This window comes from Penaeus chinensis, chromosome 29 (assembly GCF_019202785.1).
Source record: "Penaeus chinensis breed Huanghai No. 1 chromosome 29, ASM1920278v2, whole genome shotgun sequence".
Classification (NCBI taxonomy): domain Eukaryota; kingdom Metazoa; phylum Arthropoda; class Malacostraca; order Decapoda; family Penaeidae; genus Penaeus; species Penaeus chinensis.
Genome location: NC_061847.1, coordinates 19294331 through 19317505, shown reverse-complemented (window position 1 = coordinate 19317505; position 23175 = coordinate 19294331). Strand labels below are relative to the sequence as shown.

Below are 23175 nucleotides of genomic sequence, written 5' to 3'. Positions count from 1 at the left end.
TTCCTGCAGCAATTGTTTTTAAATTATTTTTATTTTTAAGAATAAGTTATGTAATTTCTTTAATGCAAGCAAGATATTTTAAGCAGAGAATGTTTGTCACATATTCAATTTACAGCTTATTTTGCATGAAATAAATTAAATATAAAGGGCTTTTATGACTGCGAGAGAATGGGGGATGTCTTGTGTCTTGCCTAAAGTTGGGCTGTTTTATCTCAGGCTGTACACCAGTAGTAGCTTTGCTGGTGTATTTCTTCTGCTCTGAACATTTTATGCTTGCAGACATGTTGTCCTACTTTGGATATCTGGATTTCTAAAAAAAAAAAAAAAAAGGAGTATATTGTTTGTGGCTGATCATGGTTTATTGTGAAAATTGATAATTGGGAGATTTAGAAACATGAAAAGTGTTTGTTGAAGCATTTGTTGAACATCTGTTTTTAAATAGTTTTCCCGTTTGTTTGTTTTTCTATCGAGGTTTGGACAGCTTGACATTGAGGACAATTTTTCATATAGGGGACCTTATCATTCGTTGTTAACCTGGATTACAAAAATATGATGAAAAGCAAAATGGCAAATTATTATGATAGGGTTTAAGTGGTACCTGTAATATAGTTCACTGAAGATATGTATCCAGATATCCTTTTCCAGATATAATTTTCTACACGATACATTTTAATTCTCTGACCATGTTAGCCAACCATATTTGCAATTCTAGATTGATATTCATGACCTGTTAAGCGACTGTAGTCCATGGCTGTAGAAGAACACTTATAAACACATTGCCTGGGAACACAGGCATATATGCCTTCCAGTCTGTTCTGCTTGGAAGTGCTACCTTTTCAGTCCCTCTCCTTTGTAAAATGCCATGTTTCGATGAGTACCACACAAAGAAAATATATATGCAGAAAGTTAAACTTGCAAATTTTCAGTACTGTGTTTGGTCACTTAGGCTCACTGTATAGGAGTGCTTTTCTTCTTCTTCTTCTTCTTCTTCTTCTTCTTCTTCTTCTTCTTCTTCTTCTTCTTCTTCTTCTTCTTCTTCTTCTTCTTCTTCTTCTTCTTCTTCTTCTTCTTCTTCTTCTTCTTCTTCTTCTTCTTCTTCTTCTTCTTCTTCTTCTTCTTCTTCTTCTTCTTCTTCTTCTTCTTCTTCTTCTTCTTCTTCTTCTTCTTCTTCTTCTTCTTCTTCTTCTTCTTCTTCTTCTTCTTCTTCTTCTTCTTCTTCTTCTTCTTCTTCTTCTTCTTCTTCTTCTTCTTCTTTCCTTCCTTCCTTCCTGCTTTTAAGATGAAAGAATAAAAGAGTTCAGATGGCAACAAATTACAGGACACCTTGTACTGTGCAGATACTCTGCAGGGTTATGGCAGTCTAGATATTTTCTGGCCTTATGCTCTTTCACTATGCTGATAAATGAGTAGGTAGAGTAGGATATATGTTAAAGATATCTAGAAAAAAAATCAAGGTGAAAGTCTTTGTTTATTATATTGTTTTGCATCATTGTTTGTTTTCCCAATTGCTGGGATTAAAAAACCCTTAAATACATTGTGCACTTCAGGGATTAAGTAAGTTATAGAAAAGGACTGAAAGATAAGTTTAGAGCCACATGTAAAAATGTAAAAACTTGTAGAGCACATATTTTTTGGGACCGTCAGCTTCCTACTGGCATTTTGCTAATATTGTTTATGCAGTACTTCAAGGGCACACATTTTTCACAAGAATAATTTTCAATTTGGCAACATGGAATCACTGTACCATATAGGAATATTGCACATAATAGGAACAGGATGCTGTCTGCTGCTTAAGTCTACTGGGAATATTATAAAATAGCTGAAATAGAAAGCCACAGTAAAATGGGAAGATGAGCCGGTGAAAACTATTTTTATTACTCATTTAAATGAATTGTTATTTTGTATTGTTAGCAGACATAATTTTTAAGGAAGATGATTCTGTCGAATTATAAAACAGTAAAGTAAGAATTCATATTAGCCAATACTGATTTGTTTTTATTTTATTTAAGATTTGTAATTGTTATTTTTAGTGCACATAGGCAACCACATACTGATTCATTAACTTCTGGAGTTTATGGTAATCTTATTATTACTGCGTTTATCACTGTCTTTTCCTTTCTCATACTTCCTTATTTTCTGACTTTGTCTCAATATTTATTCAAGCTTTTGAATAGTTAGAACACTTTCAGATAGATATGCTGTGTTTAAAAAGATATAAATGATAATGAATATCTTTGTAAAATGAGATGTATTTGACCAGTTTTGAAATAAATGTATTTCAGATGAAGATATAATCAAAACCAATCAAATACAGCTCTTGTACTGTGAAGATATTAATTCTTATTCATACCTTTCCTTCTTTTGCCACAATGAATCCGGTTAACCTGTTACTGCCGGGTCACATGTATAGCCAGCTATACACATGGTGACGCGCTAGAATGCTTTGAGCAGGAAGTTCCACTACATGCTGCGGATTCCCACACCCAGCGGCTGGACGTTGCCAGAAATCACCAGAGTCTATGATGCTGAGAGATTTGTAATAAATGTCACTGAGGGGTTAATTGCTATTATCTGAAATTTTCAAAGTTATCAGTAAATATTGCAGTGTAAGTTGGTCCTTTTCTAATTGATTAAGAGAATGACAAAAGTACATATTTTAGATTTGGAAAAAAAAAAAATCTAAATACTGAGATAATATACACTTTTGACTATCAAAATATGTAAAGTAATAAATGTCCCCACTTAGTTATTTAGTACTTTCCCACACAGTGGAAGCACAGTTGATACTTTAAACTTTCTCAGTAATGGCACATTACATTTGTAAATTATATTTTCATATTTATCTGGTACTTCCCCCTGAATTCCATGCCCATTATTGTCTTAGGGGGGGACTTAGGAGCAATCTCCCCTACCTTGGGCTTAGTGCTATATGACCTTAGATGTTCAGCACATTTATTTGTTCTAACCATTAATCCTACCTTGGGCCTCAGCCCTTGGCTTAACCAATTTTGCTTGGTCTTTTTTTCTACCCTTTTCATTTTCCTTCTCTTTTTCTCTCCAACCCTTTATTCATTCCATTTCCTAAGATGTCAGAACCATGTTCAAAGAATAAAAGGCTGGCTTTGGGACAATCCTGAATGACCAAAGGGTAATCTCATTTAGTTATTTACCCCTCATGGAGACCTTGTGGGCTGAACTATTTTTCTTCCCCCACATACATTCTACCCAGAATGGCTTGACCTACTGCTGAAAATGTTACATGCAACCAACAGTTTATTATGAAAAGTCAGTTTACATACATCTCATTAATGAGTCATCCCTCCCTTCTTCTGAATCATCATCTGCTGACATTTTTGCATGCTTTCGGCCAGTTTCTGGAAGAAGCGGAGCTTCAGATCCTGGACCCACATCTTTTTGATTACTTCCTTAAGCTCAGATATGGGAGAGGTGGGGGTTTTGATGACCTTCCATTTCATGTACCCTTAGCAATTTTCAATAGGATTCAGGTGTGGGTTGTTCCCAGACCAATCCAAGACCTGAATCCCCTTCTCTGTAAAAAAAAAAAAGACTTGATGGTAAGAGCTGTGTGCAAGGGGCAGTCATGCTGTAAAATTTAAAAATCATAGAACTCTAAAAATTAAAGAAGAAGCTCCTTCAGCACAGTTTTGTAGTTGGGTGCACTCATTGTTTAGTTCTTGGGAAGGAAAAAGAATCTTTCCCTTCCCACAGTATCACTAAAACTCCCCTTAGACCAATACAGAATCTGGGTGTTTGACTTTTTTGCAAGTGAACTTTTCATCATATTGGTCAGGAGTATGGGAGCTTTGCACAGTCCCATGCCTGTTTTTGATTACATAGAAGGTCGATTTGTCACTAAACATGACTGTACACCACTGCTGAAGGGTCTAGTTTTTATACATTTTAACAGAATCAAGTTGCTTCTTTTTCATTGATGGTGAGAAGGCAAATGCAGGTGTTTTTGCAGCCACTCCTGTATGGTGTGTTGTGACATGTTTGCCCGCAAGTCTGGATGTCTTTTCCTGAAAAGAGATGCAAGGATCCAAGGCCTTCTTTGATGTTTAGCACATTTATTTATTTATTTTTTAGCCATTAACCACCATCTTTCACTTCCATAGAAGTGATGATACTGAATGACCAAGTATGAGGAAGGTAGAAAATACTACTTGCTTAGTTTTTAAAAAAGAAGGAAAGAAAAAAAAAGATTAGTCAGACTGACTGACTGACTGACTGACTGACTGACTGACTGACTGACTGACTGACTGACTGACTGACTGACTGACTGACAGACAGACAGACAGACAGACAGACAGACAGACAGACAGACAGACAGACAGACAGACAGACAGACAGACAGACAGACAGACAGACAGACAGACAGACAGACAGACAGACAGACAGACAGACAGACAGACATGTAGATGGAGAAAGAGATATGATTTTACATTTCAAATGTTTAATTATGGTTTTATATATGATATGTAGGAGGGTTTCTGTGTATTGCATTGCTGGTAATGACTTTGCCTTCACTTAGTAAATTATTGTATTTGATATTCAGATAATGATCTTTTACACTATCTTTTTTATTCTGGCATGTATGATCTGGTCTGAGTAAAAATTTATGCTTTGTAAACAGAACTGCCTTTGATCTTGAATTCATTTCCATTTTTGTTTTATTTATGGTGGAAAAAAATGTTTAGAAAGAATAGAATAGACTGGTACTCAGCTTTGAGATGTATGGATATCCATTGCTAACCAGTCATGGCAGCATATTGCATTATGATAATTGCCTTTTTCTCTTATTTTGTGAATGTTATTATTATTTCATATATTTAAGCATCTAGAGATTTCTAGAGAGTTTCAGATGTTTTTACTTGAATTTTTTTTTCAGTAAATTATATTTTTGGAAAATACTAAATTAAACAATCTCGTTTCTAGCTGGAGGTCAGAGTTCACAGAAAGTGAAAGCAGCAAACAAGCTTCGTGTTCAGACATCCAAGATAGTGTCAAGCTTCAAGAACGACTCTGTATCTTGCCGAATGGTGCGTGAGTATGTTGGTCACCGAGACGGGGTCTGGGATGTCGCAGTGTCCAGGGGAGGAACACCAGTCATAGCCACAGCATCTGCAGGTGAGGCAAACCTATGTTTTAATCATTCCTTCTATTTTTCATTTTTTTTGCTGTCTTTAGCAAATTAATATAATTCTACAATAAATTTTTGTTGTTGTTGTTGTCTCTTAACCCAATCGGCTAGGAAAAGGCTGTGCTCATGTTTTTTTTTTTTTTGTGAAATGTCTCTGCACATAGATGGCTCTGCTAGTGCTTAGCCACAAAGGAGTCCATTAGTAGACCTTGTGACCTTACCTGATTTCACCTTTCCTTGAATTGGTTAGAAAAACATTTTTTTTTTACCAATGCTCTGAACATTGATGGTGTTATTTTTATTATAAACATTATAAATACTATATTGTTATAAACGTTAGTAACAGCAAAATATGATAACGTAAAGTATTTTCATAAATCAGGGAAAAGGGTAAACGGGCGAGACAGGCAATACTTGTAATTGGCCCATTGGTGACTTAGTACAAGTGTAGCCATCTATGTGTAAAAACAATTACCCCAATGCCACCGGGGAAAATGAACAAAAAATGGGGAAAATGCTGTGCCTATTTTCTATATTTTTTTGTGAAATGTCTGCCCATAAGATGGCTCTGCTAGTGCTTAGCCACAAAGTAGTCAATTAGAAGACCTTGTGACCTTACCTGATTTGAATTGGCGGGAAAAACATATTTTTTTACTAGTGCTATGAATATCAAGGGTGTTATTTTTATTAACAACATTATAATTATTATAATGTTTTTTAATATTAATAACAGCAAAATAAGATAACGTAAAATGTTTCGTAAATCAAAGAAAAGGGTGAACGGGCGAGATGGGCAGTACTCCTAACTGGCTCATTGGTGACTTAGTACAAGTATAGCCATCTATGTGCAAAAACAATCAAACAAGTACTAACAGTGGGCATAGCACGTGTCTACCCGTCATACCCGTCAGCAAGGAGTTAATAAAGTAAACTCACAGTGGGCATGGCATGTACGTACATGTGATTGGGTTAACCCATTAGCTTCGACAGATTCATCAGGAGCACTAAATTCAGTTTGCAGTTTGCATGATGTTAGACAATATTGGTTAGTGTGGTCATCTCAAACTAATTATTCTGTACCTCTGACTGGCTACTGACAAAGCTGAAAATGTAAAGAGAGTGAGGATGTGTTGATTGCCCCATTTCAATTTATTGGCAATTCAACTCATTTGCTTATTTATATTGGAAGTAGCTATCATGTTTATTGTTGTATTTTGCCCAAATACATGTTATTTGATAATGATGGCTGTTATTTATTATAATGATTTTGCAGTGGAGTTAGTGAGGGCTGTTTCCTGACAAAAATGATTAGTGTCATTTGATAATGATAGAAAAAAAAAAAAATGTAGGCAAAACATAATGGGGACCATAAGCTGCACTTGATGTAATTATATATGATCATTTTTGTTAATTAGCAAGTGCATTTCAAGTGCAGCCAAATGCTTCTAGTCACTGCTGCTTCTCACATTTTATATTAGTTTGTGAGGTGCTTCTTTGAAAGAAGAAGAAGAAGAAGACAAAATTACAATATTTGTTTGAGGTTTGCGTTATGCTAATTATTTGCTAATCATTAGAAAGTTATCTATACAGCTGTCAATGTGTTATTGTATGCTGAATGAAAGGAAAGCATGCATGTGTTTCTGATTAACGAGAAAAATTTGTGTCAATATTTTTACAAGCTATAATGATTCTATCATATTATTGTATGTCAGAAGTAGACCTGTCTTTTGCTGTTAGTAGGTATGTTTGACAGGCTATACTTTTGTGAATTACTAAATGTTTGTCTACTGCAGCTGTAACTCACATATAACTTAACCCACTAGCGACAGTTCCTTTGGAGTGCCATACACCCTACTTTCTGGGTGGCAAATTTAGTGGCAAGTGGCCACTTCTTGGGACCCCCGCATACGCCACCTATGATGGGTGATGAAATCAGAGTGTAAACTCTGGTTTTATGCCCCATTTATAGCTTTGGGATTATATTGAAGTTTATGCTTTTGAGAACTGAATAAAATGTTTTGTGTGCTCGTAAAGCTAAACTGCAATCTTGTTGCAACAGTTGGAAGTTTTAGTATAGTGTAGCTCCCCCCCGTAGATCTCCATCGTCAGCCATACCTGTGGGCACTCACACCCACACAGTAACTCCCCAAAGAGAAAAGACAACAGTCCAAATAGTAGATGCGACAATACCATCTACTATAATAGAGTCCAGACTCTCTTATAATGTGTGTTACTCTCAGTAACATATTTGCCAACATATCGCGACAGATTAATTTTTTTGCCTGCGCTGCATTAGAAGGTGGCATGTCATGCCTCAAAGCACTCATAGGTGCATAGTCCAACATCCTGCTGCTGTGACAACAACCCTGTCCGGAGCAAACCCGACACCGCCTCCTCCTAGCACCAGGGATCTACAAAACGGTGCGGCGTCGATTGTGAAGAGCATACCTCATTGCAGCTCTGCTCCTCATTCAGTTGGCCACTTCTCAGAACTGCCCTAAGAACTCTGAGGTGAGGCCAACTAGGAAGGCCTTCTGAGATTCCTCCGATCCTGGGGTACAATGGACAGCCAAGGCATTGGAGATGGCTATGTTATAGAGGAAAAAGAAGACCTTTCTGTACCAGACCTTGGAGCGGCAAGTCGTTAGATAATAATTGGCCATCTGATCACCAGCGTCGACACCCTTCATGCAGATGTTGTAATCTTTTACTACCAATAGCTTATCGCCATCCATTGCTTCAGTATGAACTGTTGACAGCATGGTAATGGTGCAGCAGTCCTTTCACATCAAGCACAGCATCCCTGTCTTGCTGCTGTAGTAATCGACATCACCCTTCCTCCTCATACTAAGGTCCTAAGGGCATGAACTTCCTGTTCACCTAGGCTGTCTCTACTGCATAAGTTTAATGTGACTGCAACACATGAAATAGACTTGCCGACATATACCAGTTATCCACAAATAACTGATACCACTTTCCAAGGAAGCTGCCAAGCTCCATCAAGTGCAGCGCCACTTTCGTGGGCAAGGGCATGTTACCACGGTCCTCCCTAGTGTACACCTTGTAGCAGCTTGGCTACCAGACTGGAGAGATGTTCGTCAATATCTAGAGTAGTGTTGACCTGAGAAATGTAGTCCAGTTCCTCACCTGAACTGGACATATCAAAGTGGGGTCAATGGCATCCTCCACCCTACTGGGCAGCCACACATCCCCACTCTCCTCAGAGAAGACGAAGATCAGCGCGAAATACGTTGCTGAAGCACCTTTGCAGGAGGTACTGATAAGGTTGAGGTTAGGGTTCATCGACCTCAGAGGAGTGTCTTTGAAGGCTTGAGAAGTGTAGCATTGTGAGAGCGAGTAATGAATGAATGGGAAAATTCATACACTTTGACCTGGCAGAAAATGTGGAAGCAACAGTAGCCAATAAGGGCAAAGCAGCATGGGTCACATGTCACATAAAATGACTGATCACAGTGATGTCATTTACTACTATGTGGAAGTAAAATGGCAGCTGTAAAGTGACATCACATCCTCAGTGTGAGTGCATGCATGCATGCGTGTGTGTGTGGGGGGGGGGGGGTGCGTGCGTGCGTTTGTGTGTCCCCGCATAAGTAGGAACTTCTCATCTTCATATGACCTCATGATGTAACTAGTGGTTACATGTGCAATAAGATATAGTCTTGGAAATATCCATGTAAACATAATAGATGTCAGTGAGATCCATTGTATTAAGACGGCTGGGAACAACAGCATCCCACATATGAGATGCCCAGAAATGGTCCATTTTCCAGGTGTCTCACCTGTGGGACGCCCATCATTAGTGGGTTAACATGTGGGAGACAGCTGCATTAGACAAATTAGTTTGATGCACAATTTGTTTATATTAATTTTTTTTGATGGCAGGGGATGAGGCTTATCATGAAAAAACTACTTTTGTAGCTGGTGCTGTACAGTGTATTTTTTAAAATCTTTTTCTTTTTACTTTTACATTCAATATGCCATATGTTGTATTGTATATATGTATATGAGTACATGGGATTAAGAATTTTAACTTTGTGCCAACTATTACATTGTAGTCAATAGGTTTATTATATAAGAAAGCGTGATATGTATACCATCTAGGTTTTGCAATAAAGTAAACTTTTATAGCAGTTTGACAAAAGGTGATAAAAACATTCTTTCACTGTTTCTCAATAGCTGTACCTATAGTGTAAATGGGAATATCAGCCATATAAAATATTTTTTGTCACATTTTCTTCACTTCTACATTTTACTTATATTCACAGTAACTTTTATATCATGTGTATCCTGCATTTCACAGACCAGACAGCCTGTGTGTGGGGCATTGATGGAGGGAGAAATCTGCTGCAGTACACAGGTCACAGTGGATCAGTCAATTCAGTCAAATTTCACCCCACAAAAGACCTGATCCTTACAGCAAGTGGAGACAACACAGCTCATGTTTTCCAGGCTGCCATCACCCCCGACCAACTGGTTTGTAGATCCCCTTTTCCTTAGCATGGATGCTGTGATCAAGTGGTGGGATTGCCAAAATGATTAACAAAAGTTTACTATAACTGAAAGGAAAAATTGTGAACCCAGTAGAAAATCAGCACATTACATATTATTAAACCTTAATGACTGAGGGAGCTTGTTCTGACTTGCTGTAGTACATACTGTTATGTACATCGAAGCTGGAGCTAGTCTAGGACTAACAGCATATCAGAGAGACTTGCTAGTGGTCCTCTTGGGTTGCCTTGACCCAGTTCTTGCATCTCTTGGTGTTCGGAATGATTGCTTCAGCTAGACACATCAAATCCCCACCCCCAAAAATTTAGAATAATTGAAGACCAAATTTGCTATTCTCTACATTTAAAAATTTGAGCATTATTACACTTGGAGATCAAAGGTCACAAACCTGAAGTGAGCAGGTCATATTATGCAAAATCTGTATAGAAAAGTCTAAAATTCCATAAGATTTGTGTCTATCGTTTTAAGAAATTGTTAAAAGAACTGAAACAGACAGGTTTATTAACTGTCCCCTTTAGATTTTAGTGTTTTATTGCATACAGATGGCTCCATGTGAGCTCAGCAACAAGGAGTCTATCAGTTGGCCTTTGTGACTGATCCTGATTTCCCCATTCCTTGAATTGGCTGGAGAATGTGTTTTTCTTTCCAGTACTATTAATATTAACATTGTTATCATTCTTATTGGTATTATGATTATTAAATTATTATTAAGATTCTAATAACATAAAAGATTATAAAGTAATAGAAGTAAAGTTTTAAAAAAATGAAGGATAAGGGTAAACAGATAAGAAAGGTAACACTAATAGCTGACTCCTTGGCGACTAAACACTTGTAGAGCCATCTATGTGTAAAGATAATATATACAACTTTTATTACAGTGGGCATGACATTGTTATCTTGCCACCCGCTCTCATTGGGTTAATCACTGTTTATTTCACATTTTGTAAGCTCTTGGGCATATGAAGCAAGTTTTTGCTTGCATTTGATATTGTTCAACTTGTGCTAATGGAATGTTAACTGTATAATGTTGTCTTCCCTCCAGCGTGTACATTCCTCAGAAGATGAAGTAGATGGCAGTGACAGAGAAGACGAAGAAGATGGAGGCATGATGGGAGTACGTGGTGATGGTGTTGGAGCTGCAACACTCCGCACTCCTTTGAGAGAGCTGACAGGACACACCAGTGTTGTTATTGCTGCTGACTGGCTGCCAGGAGGAGACCAGGCTATTACTGCTGCGTGGGACAGAACGTCTAATCTTTATGATGCCCACACTGGGGAGTTGCTTTCACAGTTGATAGGTAGGGTGAAAATTTTTTCAGTGGTTTTGTCTTCTCCTTGGTGGAAGAGGGAGTGAACACCTTCCTTTTGTCACAGATACATGTTTAGGCTTTAAGTAAAACAGTGACTTTTTAATGGTAAACTCTGAATGTCGGTATTCTTAAATGTGAAGCTCGCTGTTGAAATGTGGTAAGCAACATGAAGTCTCCATTTTTGGGTATCACTTGCCTTCCAATGGCCAAGTATTGAGGATGGCTGATAAAAGTTATCAGTCTGAATTTAGAAAATTTCTTTTGTTTAATTAATACATAAAAAAAACAGTCAGACCATGGTTACATGACTCTGCCCGCTACATAGTTTATTTTTCTTCTCCTGTTTGGTGTGATTCATCTTCATGTAATTTTTCTTTCTTTCTTCCTTTTTTATCTTTATTATTTCTTCATGTCCATGCCAAATTTCTGCTCTGGAATTGATTTGAGGGAGATACTGCTGAAACATTGATTATTAAATGTAACTGTTGTTTTCTCCTTTTATTTATTTTTTGTTTATTTGCCTCCCTTTCACTTGGTTTTTGATTCCATGCAAATTTCCATCTTCTTGATGTTGTGTGCTTATCACTTACAACATTTTAGTAAGGGCCTCCACAGTTTTTGTTAGGTGCACACTTATCTGTACAGAAATCTATGAAATATTAATGAGAGATTTATAAAGACATTCTTGCCTCTGTAATGAAGCTTGATGGGAAGTTAATGTGTAATGCCCAATTACATCGGTATAGCTACTGCATACATCAAAGAAGTCAGTTGACACGGCAGATAATTTTTTATAATCAATCAGTCAAAGAAGTCATCAGTGAATGTTAGAAATTAACGGATGATTCAAAATATTCACAGTTTAAATAGTGGTAATAGAAATATTATGTTTGAAATAGGTTCTATAATAGATTCAGAGAATATATAGAATTAGGATCAGCATATTCCTTTTTTAAATAACAGTTGCTAAAACTTGATTTGTTGAATCTACTTTGCTGATCAAGAAAGTAAGCAGCACTCTATCACACCTCAATTCAATGTGTTGTGCAGTTCGAGATGCAGGGTCGAAAATGTGAAGTGTGCACTGCAATTCCCTTTTATTGTAGTTTTGCTCACTAAATAGACTGTGATGAGACTGTGATGGAGATTGATTTATAGGGCTTATGATAATAGATAATAGAAAATGTTTTGTCAGCTTAGGCTATGATGAAATGAGGCTTTGTTTGATATCTTAATGTCTGAGTCTTTAGACATCAGATGAAAATATACTAAAGTTTTGAAATACATGGGTTCCATGTTATTCATCATTTCACTCTTTTGCTGAGGTGGGTCTGAGAGTTCATACACATTCTGTAATCACAAAAGAGTCTGATAAAATTAGATAAAAGTGAAATAAGAGCATGAACTCCAGAATATATATACAATTACAACAACAGAAAGTTTGTGTACACTTCTAATGGGAACTACAGTAGGCTATATGTAAACAATAAATGTCAACTTTCCAGCTGCTAAAGTAGGCTGATGTTACTGTATCAGTGCACTCTCATGTGCCTTTCAGTGTTTATGTTGGTGCAGAATTACCAAAAGGTAAGTTTCAACACAATATAATGATACCATGAAAGAGGTAAATGCGCAGCTAATATCGGCAATTAAATGGTGTCATATTGAACATGGAATGCATGACAATCCTCACCCATCCCTCTCAACTACTTATGATTCCCTCAGGAAACATGGTTGAAAATGATGATTAGATAGCTGGTAAAAAAGATGATGATCCTCTCTCATCTACCTGTTCATATCCTGAACCTTTTTCCCAGTGCCCTCTGCCACATGCCACTGGCTGCCACTTAGAACTTGCATGATGTGAGCAATAACTACACCATTTTTACAGTGTCCAAGATATGAATTTCTTTTTTGTTTTCGATTTTCTTAGATAAAATATACGGGTCTTTTTAATATTATTTGAAGAATATACATATAAACTATATGTTTGAGAAGACCACTGCATATTATGTTATGCCCTTTTATAATGCATTCCTATGGGATATTGCATATTGCTATGTTTTTTTTTTTCCCTTATGAATGATGAATAACAGGGATGCCCTGTTCTAAGTATCAAAGAATTACCCTAATAGCTTATGAATTTTACTTATTTTCTGCAGAGTAAAAACACAGAGCACAATGAGCTTTCACTTCTTTCTGTGATACTTTAACCTAAATAGATCATTGCATCTTTGGTAACAAAGAATTTATTCTACCATTTTTTTTAGTATACCTAATATTTTTTTTATTGATTTTGCTGTTTTAACCAGATCCTCTTTGGGTCATAATCATTTTTCTGCTAGGTTATTTATTTTACTGTTTTTAATCTGATCCTGTTTGAAATCAGCATCGATTCTGATACCTCAATGAGGCACAACAAGAACACAGTTTCACTATGGCTGCCAACACAACAACACTGGACACTGATGCTCTCAGGGAAGGTAAATAAAGCCCATATTAAGTGCTACATAGATACAGGCATTGCCTTCCATGCAGTCAGCAAATTTCAGTGTATTGGAGTTGTGAACATTAAATGCCTGTGCAAAAATGTACAATTGCTTTGTTCTCATTCAAAAAAAGCAAACATCCAACACAGCATTAGTTCCCTCAGCCACGTAATACTTCATATCACAGTGTCTGAATATATATAAGGAATAGACGGTACAAAGGGAAGGCAGACTATATTTACTATAACTTCTGACAGGTACTGTTGATTATCTTTGCCCCAACATTTCCAGGTACCTGTTTGAAAGCACTGAAACAAATGCCAAGAGGAATTGTTTAAGTTTTTTGTAAAATAAATTTAATTACTCTGATTTCAGGAATTTGGGACTGGTTCAAACCCCCTTAGACTGAATATAAAATTTCCATGCCCTTCTAGATGAGAATAGTTGCCCATGATAGCTATGAGTATACAAACTATTCAAGTCAAGTCAAAATGAGATTACACAGTACTGCAATATATTCTATACACTGCACAACTGTCTAATAGTTGGCTTGTAATGGAGAAAGGGTGGTGGTGGAAGAGTGAAGGGTAGTAGTGACTGACTTTGTGCTGGTGTAGGGAAATGATTTGTGTTAGTGAGTGTAGAAGCATGTGTGGTATGTGTTTGTAACTGCATCTGTGTGTGATGTGTGTGTGTGTTTGTATGCTTGCCTGTGGGTTTTTCTGTGCATGTCTGTGTTTATGTGTCTGCTTTCCCATGTTTGTTAGTATGTGAACTGCTGCTGCAGCTGCTAGTGCTGCTGCTAGTTCTGCTAATTCTGTTAGTGCTGCTAGTACTGCTGCTGCTAATTCTGTTGATGATGAATATATTAAAGGAATAATAACAGTAAAACAACAACAGTGATAACAAAAACAAAAGTTATAATAACTGTTATTGAATCACAAAATTTGCCCAATAAGCATTTATGCTCCTTTATATAGACAGTGTGTAAGGTTGCTTTTCAGACCCCAGTATTTGAATTAGTAAAAACACCAATTTCATTCACATCATACACCATGCAAATATTATATTGAATACTATTATTAATTCTTTCCCGTCATTATTATGATGATTATTTACCCTTATGATCTGGATTTGGCTCGCGTTGCGGGTGACGTGACCATTCCGTCATGGGAAATCTAGCTCCGGCCCGGGTGACACAAACCTGCTGTCTTAAGCATTTAGGCTGGAGGCCGGAGTGATGGAAAAGACTCGCCACAAGTGTACAAACCTCTTGGGAGGGTGAATAAACTTATTTGGTGATTTTGTATTATTACAGTCGATAATGGAGTGTGGAATGTAATGTCTGTGAGCCATGACTGGAAGAGCACTGGCTGCATGAAGGTTGCTATTTCCATGCTCAGCATTGTATTCCTGGTGCTATGACCTTCAGCACAGGTTGTGTTATAGAAAATTGAATATTAAGAAGAAAAAAAGACAAATAACAAACTGTTAAATATTTTTATTTTTCTTGCACTGAGATGTCGACTACCTAGAAAGATGATATGGAATCTGTGCATAATGTTGATCAAATGACAAATATGAACATTAGAAATGGCAAATAAGCAAAAATTGCTTATGCATAAAAAAAAAAAATAACATTGCAAATATTAGGCATAGAGTTTTTGCTTTCTCCTGGCCTACAAGCTGTGCACCCAGCAGAATGGCCACACATGTAAGCCTAATGCCCAGATTTTTGGCCATGTGATTGCTGTGAAGCAACCGGATCTAAGGGGTTAAGCTGCAACTCGTGCACTAGCAAATACATGCACACACTCACAAACACTGGGAAAACACCCACTAACACATATTCATGCAAAAAGACAGAAACACACATACATATACACTAGCACTCTTCATTCTTCCTGATTCCCTTGTTACATGCTGAAAAGTGTATATTTTGAGTGTAGAATATACTGCAGTGTCATCTGTGGAATCTTACTTTTACTTTATTGTTTTATATGCATTATAATTTGCAATAGCAAAAGCTTGTATAGTAAGTAAAGAGAGTTCCTGTGAGATTGTTTGGTGATATTGCTAGTTAATGTGTGCAACCATTACCTTTAGATGGGTTTGAAAGTTCTTATATTCAGTCTAAGGAGGTCAGAGATTGTAGAGCAATGTGTATATACATGCCATTTTACTGTGATTTTAATTTATTTTGTCACCAAAGAGATTGTATTAATCCTACCTTATAATAATGAGAATATTAACTCATAGCCTCCAGGAATGAAGCAGGGTTCATGTAATGGCTGACTTGGTTGCAGATCCAGGTGACGTGTGTGCATTGCATTTTATGCTGTTCTTTAAAAGGAACCCTCATGCCCACACTGCATGTCCTGGGGCAATGCCTGAGGGAGAATGGTTTGTGTTCTCTTGCTGATGATGTGAACCTCTAGGTAACCATTCACTTGTGTTTATGAAATCAGTCTCTTCGTGTGATTGTCTTGAAGTATAACATAAGTAAGGGAAGTTCTGAATCCATACTCACAGTGTCCTTGTATATCACTGCATACAGTCTCGTGTTTCATGAAAATAAGATTTGCGAAAATTAGTGATTTTTAGATATTTTTTTATCTATTATTAAAATCACATACAATCCTGGACAAAAGAGTGTTTATTGAAATGGACTCTAATGTACATAATCATGATATTTCAGATTTGATCTAGCAAGTAAAATACATATCATATGTCGTTGAATAAGCAAAAAACATTAAAATCATGTTTTGCACACAAGGGGGAGTGGGGGGTAATCATCACTTTGTTGGTGCAGTGTGGTGAGTGCTCCAGAGGCATTCCTAGTCAGCCATGCGTACTTCCTGGAGTGGAGGCCAAGTGAAGCCCATATTCTTCCTGAGACCAAGGGTGAACCCAACGCTTGACAGGTGAAGAAAATAGATAAACATTTTAAACTGGAGATAAGTGGCAACGAGCAGACATTAGGTGCGGGAGTCCGCTTCATGAAGCTGAACGTCTGGCTCCAAGCACTCTGGTGTGTTGCCGCGGCGTACAGCCGTAGCCCGCAAACCGAGCGGTTTATTAAGATGCTGATAGGCGTGGCCTGTCAGCGTTGGGTTAATAATCATAATAATGATGATGGTAATGATAATGATAACGGTAACAATAGCAATAGTATTAAAAGAAAAAGAAATAGCTTTACCTGTGGAAAAATTACAGTGGACGGTACATGTCTCCTGTACCAATGAGTTAAATAAGAGTTGTAGTACTATGTGGATCCTTGGCTAGAATGGGTTCATAAGAGCATAAGGTTGATACTAAGAATCTGACTGTGATTTTACAATTGGACACATGAGAATACCTGAAAAATATAGTGTTGATCCAATGAGTCCATGCATAATCTGGTTGTGTATATAGTAAATGTTTAAGGTAATATTGATATTGATAATTTGGTTGTGTATATAGCAAATGTTTAAGGTAATATAGATAAAACCTGATTTTCTTCTCTATTTGTTTGAAGTGCATTTTCTTTTAGTTGTCTTGCTTTAATTTGTTATTTCTTTTTGAAAGACATTTTCTTTCAGTTGTTTGTCTTTGTGATATCTTCTTGAAGAGATGGGAGAAAGACAGACAAACATTGTTATGATTTAAATTGTAGGTAATTTTCAGATTACCAAACATTTAACAAGAGAGTGCACCATTCACTGCATCAGTAGTTGGCAGAATTATGAGGATATTGTATGAGGAGAGGAATTGTGCATTTTAGTAATTTAAGTAATTGATTTTAGTTTAGTGTTTCTTAACATTGGGTGCTGAAATTAATTTTAGGGGGGGTGCTGGGAAGTACTGAATACTTGGTGGTAAAATATCCAGCTGATTGCCAGCTGTGTATGTTTGGGTTTGTACATGCTCTTTTTTTTCTTGGGATTTCTTATTTCTTTTATTAACTATGATGGCAGTTTGTCTTAGTTTTGAGGAATCAACAAAATAAATGATTGAGCAGTACTTTACTTCACTTTCCTCTATCCTTCTAGTAATCAGATTTTAACCAGAGTTAAGGGGTGCCAAAGAGATACAGATGTGTGAAGGAAATACATAGCGCTTTTTGGCTTGGTGTGTAATTCTTGAGTATTAATTTTATATCTCTGTTTTCTTCCAGGTCATGACCAAGAGCTGACACATTGCTGTTCTCATCCTACGCAGCGGCTGGTTGTCACGGCCAGCAAAGACACAACTTTCCGGCTGTGGGATTTCCGTGACCCAATACACTCTGTTTCTGTCTTTCAAGGCCATACTGAGTAAGTGCCTTTTTTTGTTATTATTTTTTAATTGGTTATAGTTTGGCATAAAGCAGAAACTAGTGTAAGGATATGTTTTTTATTTTACAGTGTAAGTTAAATCTGATGATATATATTTTTAGTAATGACTTAATTGGCTATACTTTATTGTAAAGAATTTTGTAAATGTGTGCCAATATCACTGTAATATTGATTTCATATTGTTAACTAAATTCCTTTTCCTACAGGAGTGTTACTTCTGTTTGCTTCACAAGAGAAGATAAAGTTGTATCAGGTTCAGATGACCGCAGTGTAAAGGTGAGTGTGAAGGTCTCACATTTTCTTTCAATTCTTTTATTCTTGTTTTATTTTCTTGTTAATTTTGGGAAATGTGTTTTTTCATTAATTTTCAATAAGTTGTTTGTTTTATTTGCATTTGCACTTGATTGAAAGTCTAATAATGGAAGAGCTACAATACTTTTTCTCCCTAATGCAGTCCGAATCTGTTTCCTCAGGTTTGGGACGTGAAGAACATGCGATCTCCCCTGGCCACAATCAGGCTAGACTCCCCAGTGAATAGATTGGCAGGTATCTTCTTCCAATGTCATTGCCATTCCCCATGATAACCGTCATGTGCGACTCTATGACTTATCAGGGAATCGCCTTGCAAGGTTGCCCAGGAGTAACAGACAGGTAAAAGTCTTTCATTCTTTTTAAAATTTTTAGGGGATGCAGTTGACATGATTTAGAATCATTGTGAAGAGGGAAAGAATTAGTGGGAGCATGTTGCCTTAAGTGAATACTATCTAATTATTGTTGATTTTTATCCATGTCTCTATTTTCTTGTTTGATATTCAGTGTCACTGACTCAAATTCTTTACAGTGTCACCGTCGAATGGTGTGCAGTGTGGCTTGGGCGGATGACAATGTTGGAGCAAGATGTAACCTCTTTACAGCTGGGTTTGACCGTGTTGTGTATGGATGGTCGATCCACTCGTTTAAAGAAGGAAAAGATTAAATTCATCATATTTGTTTTGTCTATACACATATATGTGTGTATTTATGTAAGATGTATACATATATTTTGATCTACTGATATATGTATATTGTTATATATTTATGCATATCTCTTTGTGTATATCACGTTACATGGAATGTATGTATGCCAAAAAGGCAGTGTTCATAGTTTGTAGATTGTAAGTGTCCTCAGCAGATACAGCCTGTAGTTCATGAGTGTTACTTAATGCAAAACTCGATGTGAGGAGATTGATGGTTGCTACAGCAAATGAAGCCAAATGATTTATAGCTACTATGACTTTTGGACAGCATTATGGAACTTTTTGGTAAGGGTATGATTGTGTTTGATGGTATATTTGACTAACACTTTCCTCTCCTTTCTCTCCTTTGTAGTCTTTTCTCTCCTGTGCTCTCCTGTCTTTTGTCTTTTTTCTTTCCCCTCCCTCCCTGTCTCCTCTTTCCTCATTCCCATCTCCCTCCTCCCTCCTCCCTCCTCCCTCCTCCCTCCTCCCTCCTCCCTCCTCCCTCCTCCCTCCTCCCTCCTCCCTCCTCCCTCCTCCTCTTCCTCTCACTCCTCTCTTACTCTTACTCTTACTCTTACTCTTACTCTTACTTTTTTTTCTTTGTAACATAAGGTGCTGACCTCCAGATTGAGGAGTAGGAGTGTTTAGGGTGAGTAAAGCAAGGTTAATAAAGAAACCTGAGGTACATTTGACTTGCATTAACAAAGGTGAACAAAGTGGTATGTAATAGATGCTCCTATCCCTAGTCCTCCTATCATCCCCTCCCTCTTTTCACACACACAGAAGGAATATTAGAGTATCTGTGATCCTATGTACATTTTTTATTTTACATTTTTTTCAGTCTTTTTTTGCCTTTTGCATCATCTTGAAGTGGGAAGCTAAATTTGTGCATTTACAACAGCCAGTTTCTGAGGGTTGTCTTCTGTCCATAAAACCTAGACTTTGCGTTGCGCATGTCATAGCGTAGTCCATCTGTCCGTCCGTTGAAGATTGCATACTGCACTCTCGACTCCAAAACCATTCAGTATTCTTTTTGTGGCACTTAAAGTGGATGTTTGTTGCATCATATAGGTGCCATAATAACCTACGGCAGTTTTTACAAGGGCATTTGGATATTTTGTGATTCAAATTATTATTATTATTATTTATTTAATTTAATATTATTATCACCATTTTTTTTTTTTTTATACCATTTAAAACATTGATTTCCTATAACCTGCAGACAAAGAGAGTGAACAAAATGTTCCCAGTATAGATTTTATTTTTGTTAGAGTTTGAGGGTGCCATTTTCATTAACTATTTATTTGATGTATAATTTTTATAAGATTAAAAGGATAAAACTTGCCAGCTACTCCACATAGCCCATGCTGCAGTTGTGCTCATGTTGTTTGACACAGTTCTCAGTGATATGTATATTTTCCTCTACTACTCTTTTTAGATTATACAAACCACATAACTTTCAATCATGTACTGCAGTAGACATGCACCCATACACATGTGCAAGTGTCCTCTAATGGAAACAGAACAGCCAAACGCATTGGATCTGAATATTATTTTATACTGGCGCTATTTTATAAACTTCCCAGGGTTTTCTTTAGGAAACGGTGCTTTATAGATTTCTCAGTTTGCAATTCAGAATGATAATTAATAATCTGTTACTTAATGATATCAGTAAAACTTGGTCAGTTGTACCCCTTGTGTTCATGTCCATATACTTTTCTTAAATTAATGTATTTGACTTATTGCTATTATGTATTTATTGTGGTGGACTCTTTTGTGTGTGTAGATATGTTTGCTTCCCACATATCAGGTACTATCCCGAATTAACTTAAAGCGTTTGTTATGTCTTTTGTAGACTGCATCTACACATAGCTATGTACTTTATCAGTAACACTGTTTCATAAGATACATTCTTATGAACTGCAGAACAGAATAACCAATTGTTGTGCCTTCCCCACTCATAGCCGCAGAGCAGTCCAAAAGGAAAAAAAAAGAAAAATAATAAAAAAAATAAAAAGGTGGTTTACAGAAGTGTATATCCTAGACTTTTTAAAAATCCATTTGGGAAATGCACGTTTGAGAATTGGCTCTTTGTCGTGTCCAGCCGCTGGGGCAAAATTTTTCAGGGGCTTCTCTCCCATGGTGATGTTTGGTTGACAGGAGTTGGTGTCATACTCCATGCCTTTGATCATGTTTTTCTCCTTTCTTTCTTTCTTTCTTTCTTTCCTTTCTTTCTTTCTTTCTTTCTTTCTTTCTTTCTTTCTTTCTTTCTTTCTTTCTTTCTTTCTTTCTTTCTTTCTTTCTTTCTTTCTTTCTTTCTTTCTTTCTTTCTTTCTTTCTTTCTTTCTTTCTTTCTTTCTTTCTTTCTTTCTTTCTTTCTTTCTTTCTTTCTTTCTTTCTTTCTTTCTTTCTTTCATTCTTTCATTATTTCTTTTCTTTTCTTTTTGTGACTGTTGCATAGCCAGTATTTTGCCCCAGGGCCAAGCAGAGCTGTTACAGGTATTTGGTTATTACTGTTACTTATACTACCTTTTGGCATTACTGTTGATTATTATTTGCTTTTGCTTTTATGATTATATTAATATTCATTATTATTATTATTATTATTATTATTATTATTATTATTCTATTTTTTAAATATTATTATTATTATTATTATTATTATTATTAATATTATTATTATTATTATTATTATTATTATTATTAATATTATTATTATTATTGTTGTTGTTGTTACACTTATCATCATCATAACTGATATCATCATTTTTATATTGCTGGTAATGATGCAGTCAAGAAAATGCATATATGCACACACACCCAAAGAATAAGCACACTAACACATGGATGTATGCCTCGGTTACACTTACACTTACACATACAATTACAAATACACTTAAAAATACACATGGAGAACACATACATGCACACTTTTATTTGCATTTACATTTACACATATCCACATACACTTCAACTTACCCATATGCATACACATACACTTGGACATACATTTACATTTACTGTTATACTTTACATTTGCTTAAACTTACACTCCACACTTACACTTGCACTCAGTCACACTCACACTAACACTTACACTATTAAACATTTTAAGGGTGGAGTTGATGAGAGAGTCATCAGTGAACACAGAGTGATATGAATCACACTGTGCCTCCTGTTTGCAACAGTTGTGAATGCGTCATGGAAGCAATTATTACCATTCAATTTGTCATACACATACAATGACGTTTTAACTTCCATTAAGTAGTTGGTTTTAATGTTCAAATTAAGTGGTATCTTGCAAAGCTTTTTGTAAAAAAAAACTTTAAGTTAGACAAAATTATGAATATCTGTGATCCAACTAGTTGCTGTATTATTGGTAGTGCTATGATAATGGAAGATGTTTGATGTTTTTAATTATATTACCATTTTTATTATTATTATTATTATTATTTTATTTTTATTATTATTATTATGATGATGATGATTATTATTATGATGATGATGATTATTATTATTATTATTATTATTATTATTATTATTATTATTATTATCATTATCATTATCATTATTATTATTATTATTATTATTATTATTATTATTATTATTATTATTGTTATTATTATTATTATTATTATTATTATTATTATTATTGTTATTTTTTATTATTGATATTATTATTATTATGATTATCATCATCATCATTATCATTATTATTACTACTACAAATGTTATAATCATGTTCAATACTGTTATTATCATTATTATTATTAATAGTAATATTATTCCTTTTTGGTTTATTAATTAATTAACATACATTTTATTGTCATGGTAATAGATATTCTTTTTGTTATACATTTCTTTACTGTATGCAAAGTAAATATACAAATCAAACCAAAGTATTATGTTTATAGTGAACTTACGTCTAAGAAAACATATTTATATGGGAGTATATAAAGGCTTGAAAAAATTATAATATAGAGTATAATGCAGAACTGTATTATAAAAAATATTTATTTATAGAGCAGTTATGGTCAGATGCTGTATATATTGACCTTTGTAACTTTTGGTTTTCTCATCTTGTCATTGCTAACGACAATGGTTTGGTGAAAGTTTGGAAATAACACTGTTAATCACTGGCTGGCATTGTTTGTCATAGCAGCGATAGCCTGCACTATGTCTCTGCTTGGCACTTTTTGTCACTGTAGCTACTGCTTTCACTGTCAGCCACTGCTTGACATTGTCAGCCACAGCTGGTTTGTTATTATCAGCCTCTGCCTGGCAGATGTTAGCCAAGGAAGATGTGCTGGTGTTTTAGATAGGTCTGTGTATTGTGTAAAGTGCCAAAGGAATCATTGGTGCAAGATCTGC

The 23175-nt window shown here is 35.9% G+C and overlaps 1 protein-coding gene across 1 annotated transcript in view; it reads left to right on the top strand.

The window, feature by feature from the left end:
* Positions 1-19273, top strand: part of LOC125040412 (WD repeat-containing protein 37-like) — a 27402-nt gene extending 8129 nt beyond the window's left edge. The window contains 8 exon segments of the mRNA XM_047634964.1: positions 4957-5148; positions 9483-9655; positions 10734-10989; positions 17647-17785; positions 18013-18082; positions 18280-18351; positions 18353-18457; positions 18648-19273. Coding sequence (XP_047490920.1) covers positions 4957-5148; positions 9483-9655; positions 10734-10989; positions 17647-17785; positions 18013-18082; positions 18280-18351; positions 18353-18457; positions 18648-18782 — 1142 coding nt within the window. The 3' untranslated portion in view covers positions 18783-19273.
* Positions 19274-23175: the final 3902 nt, after the last annotated feature.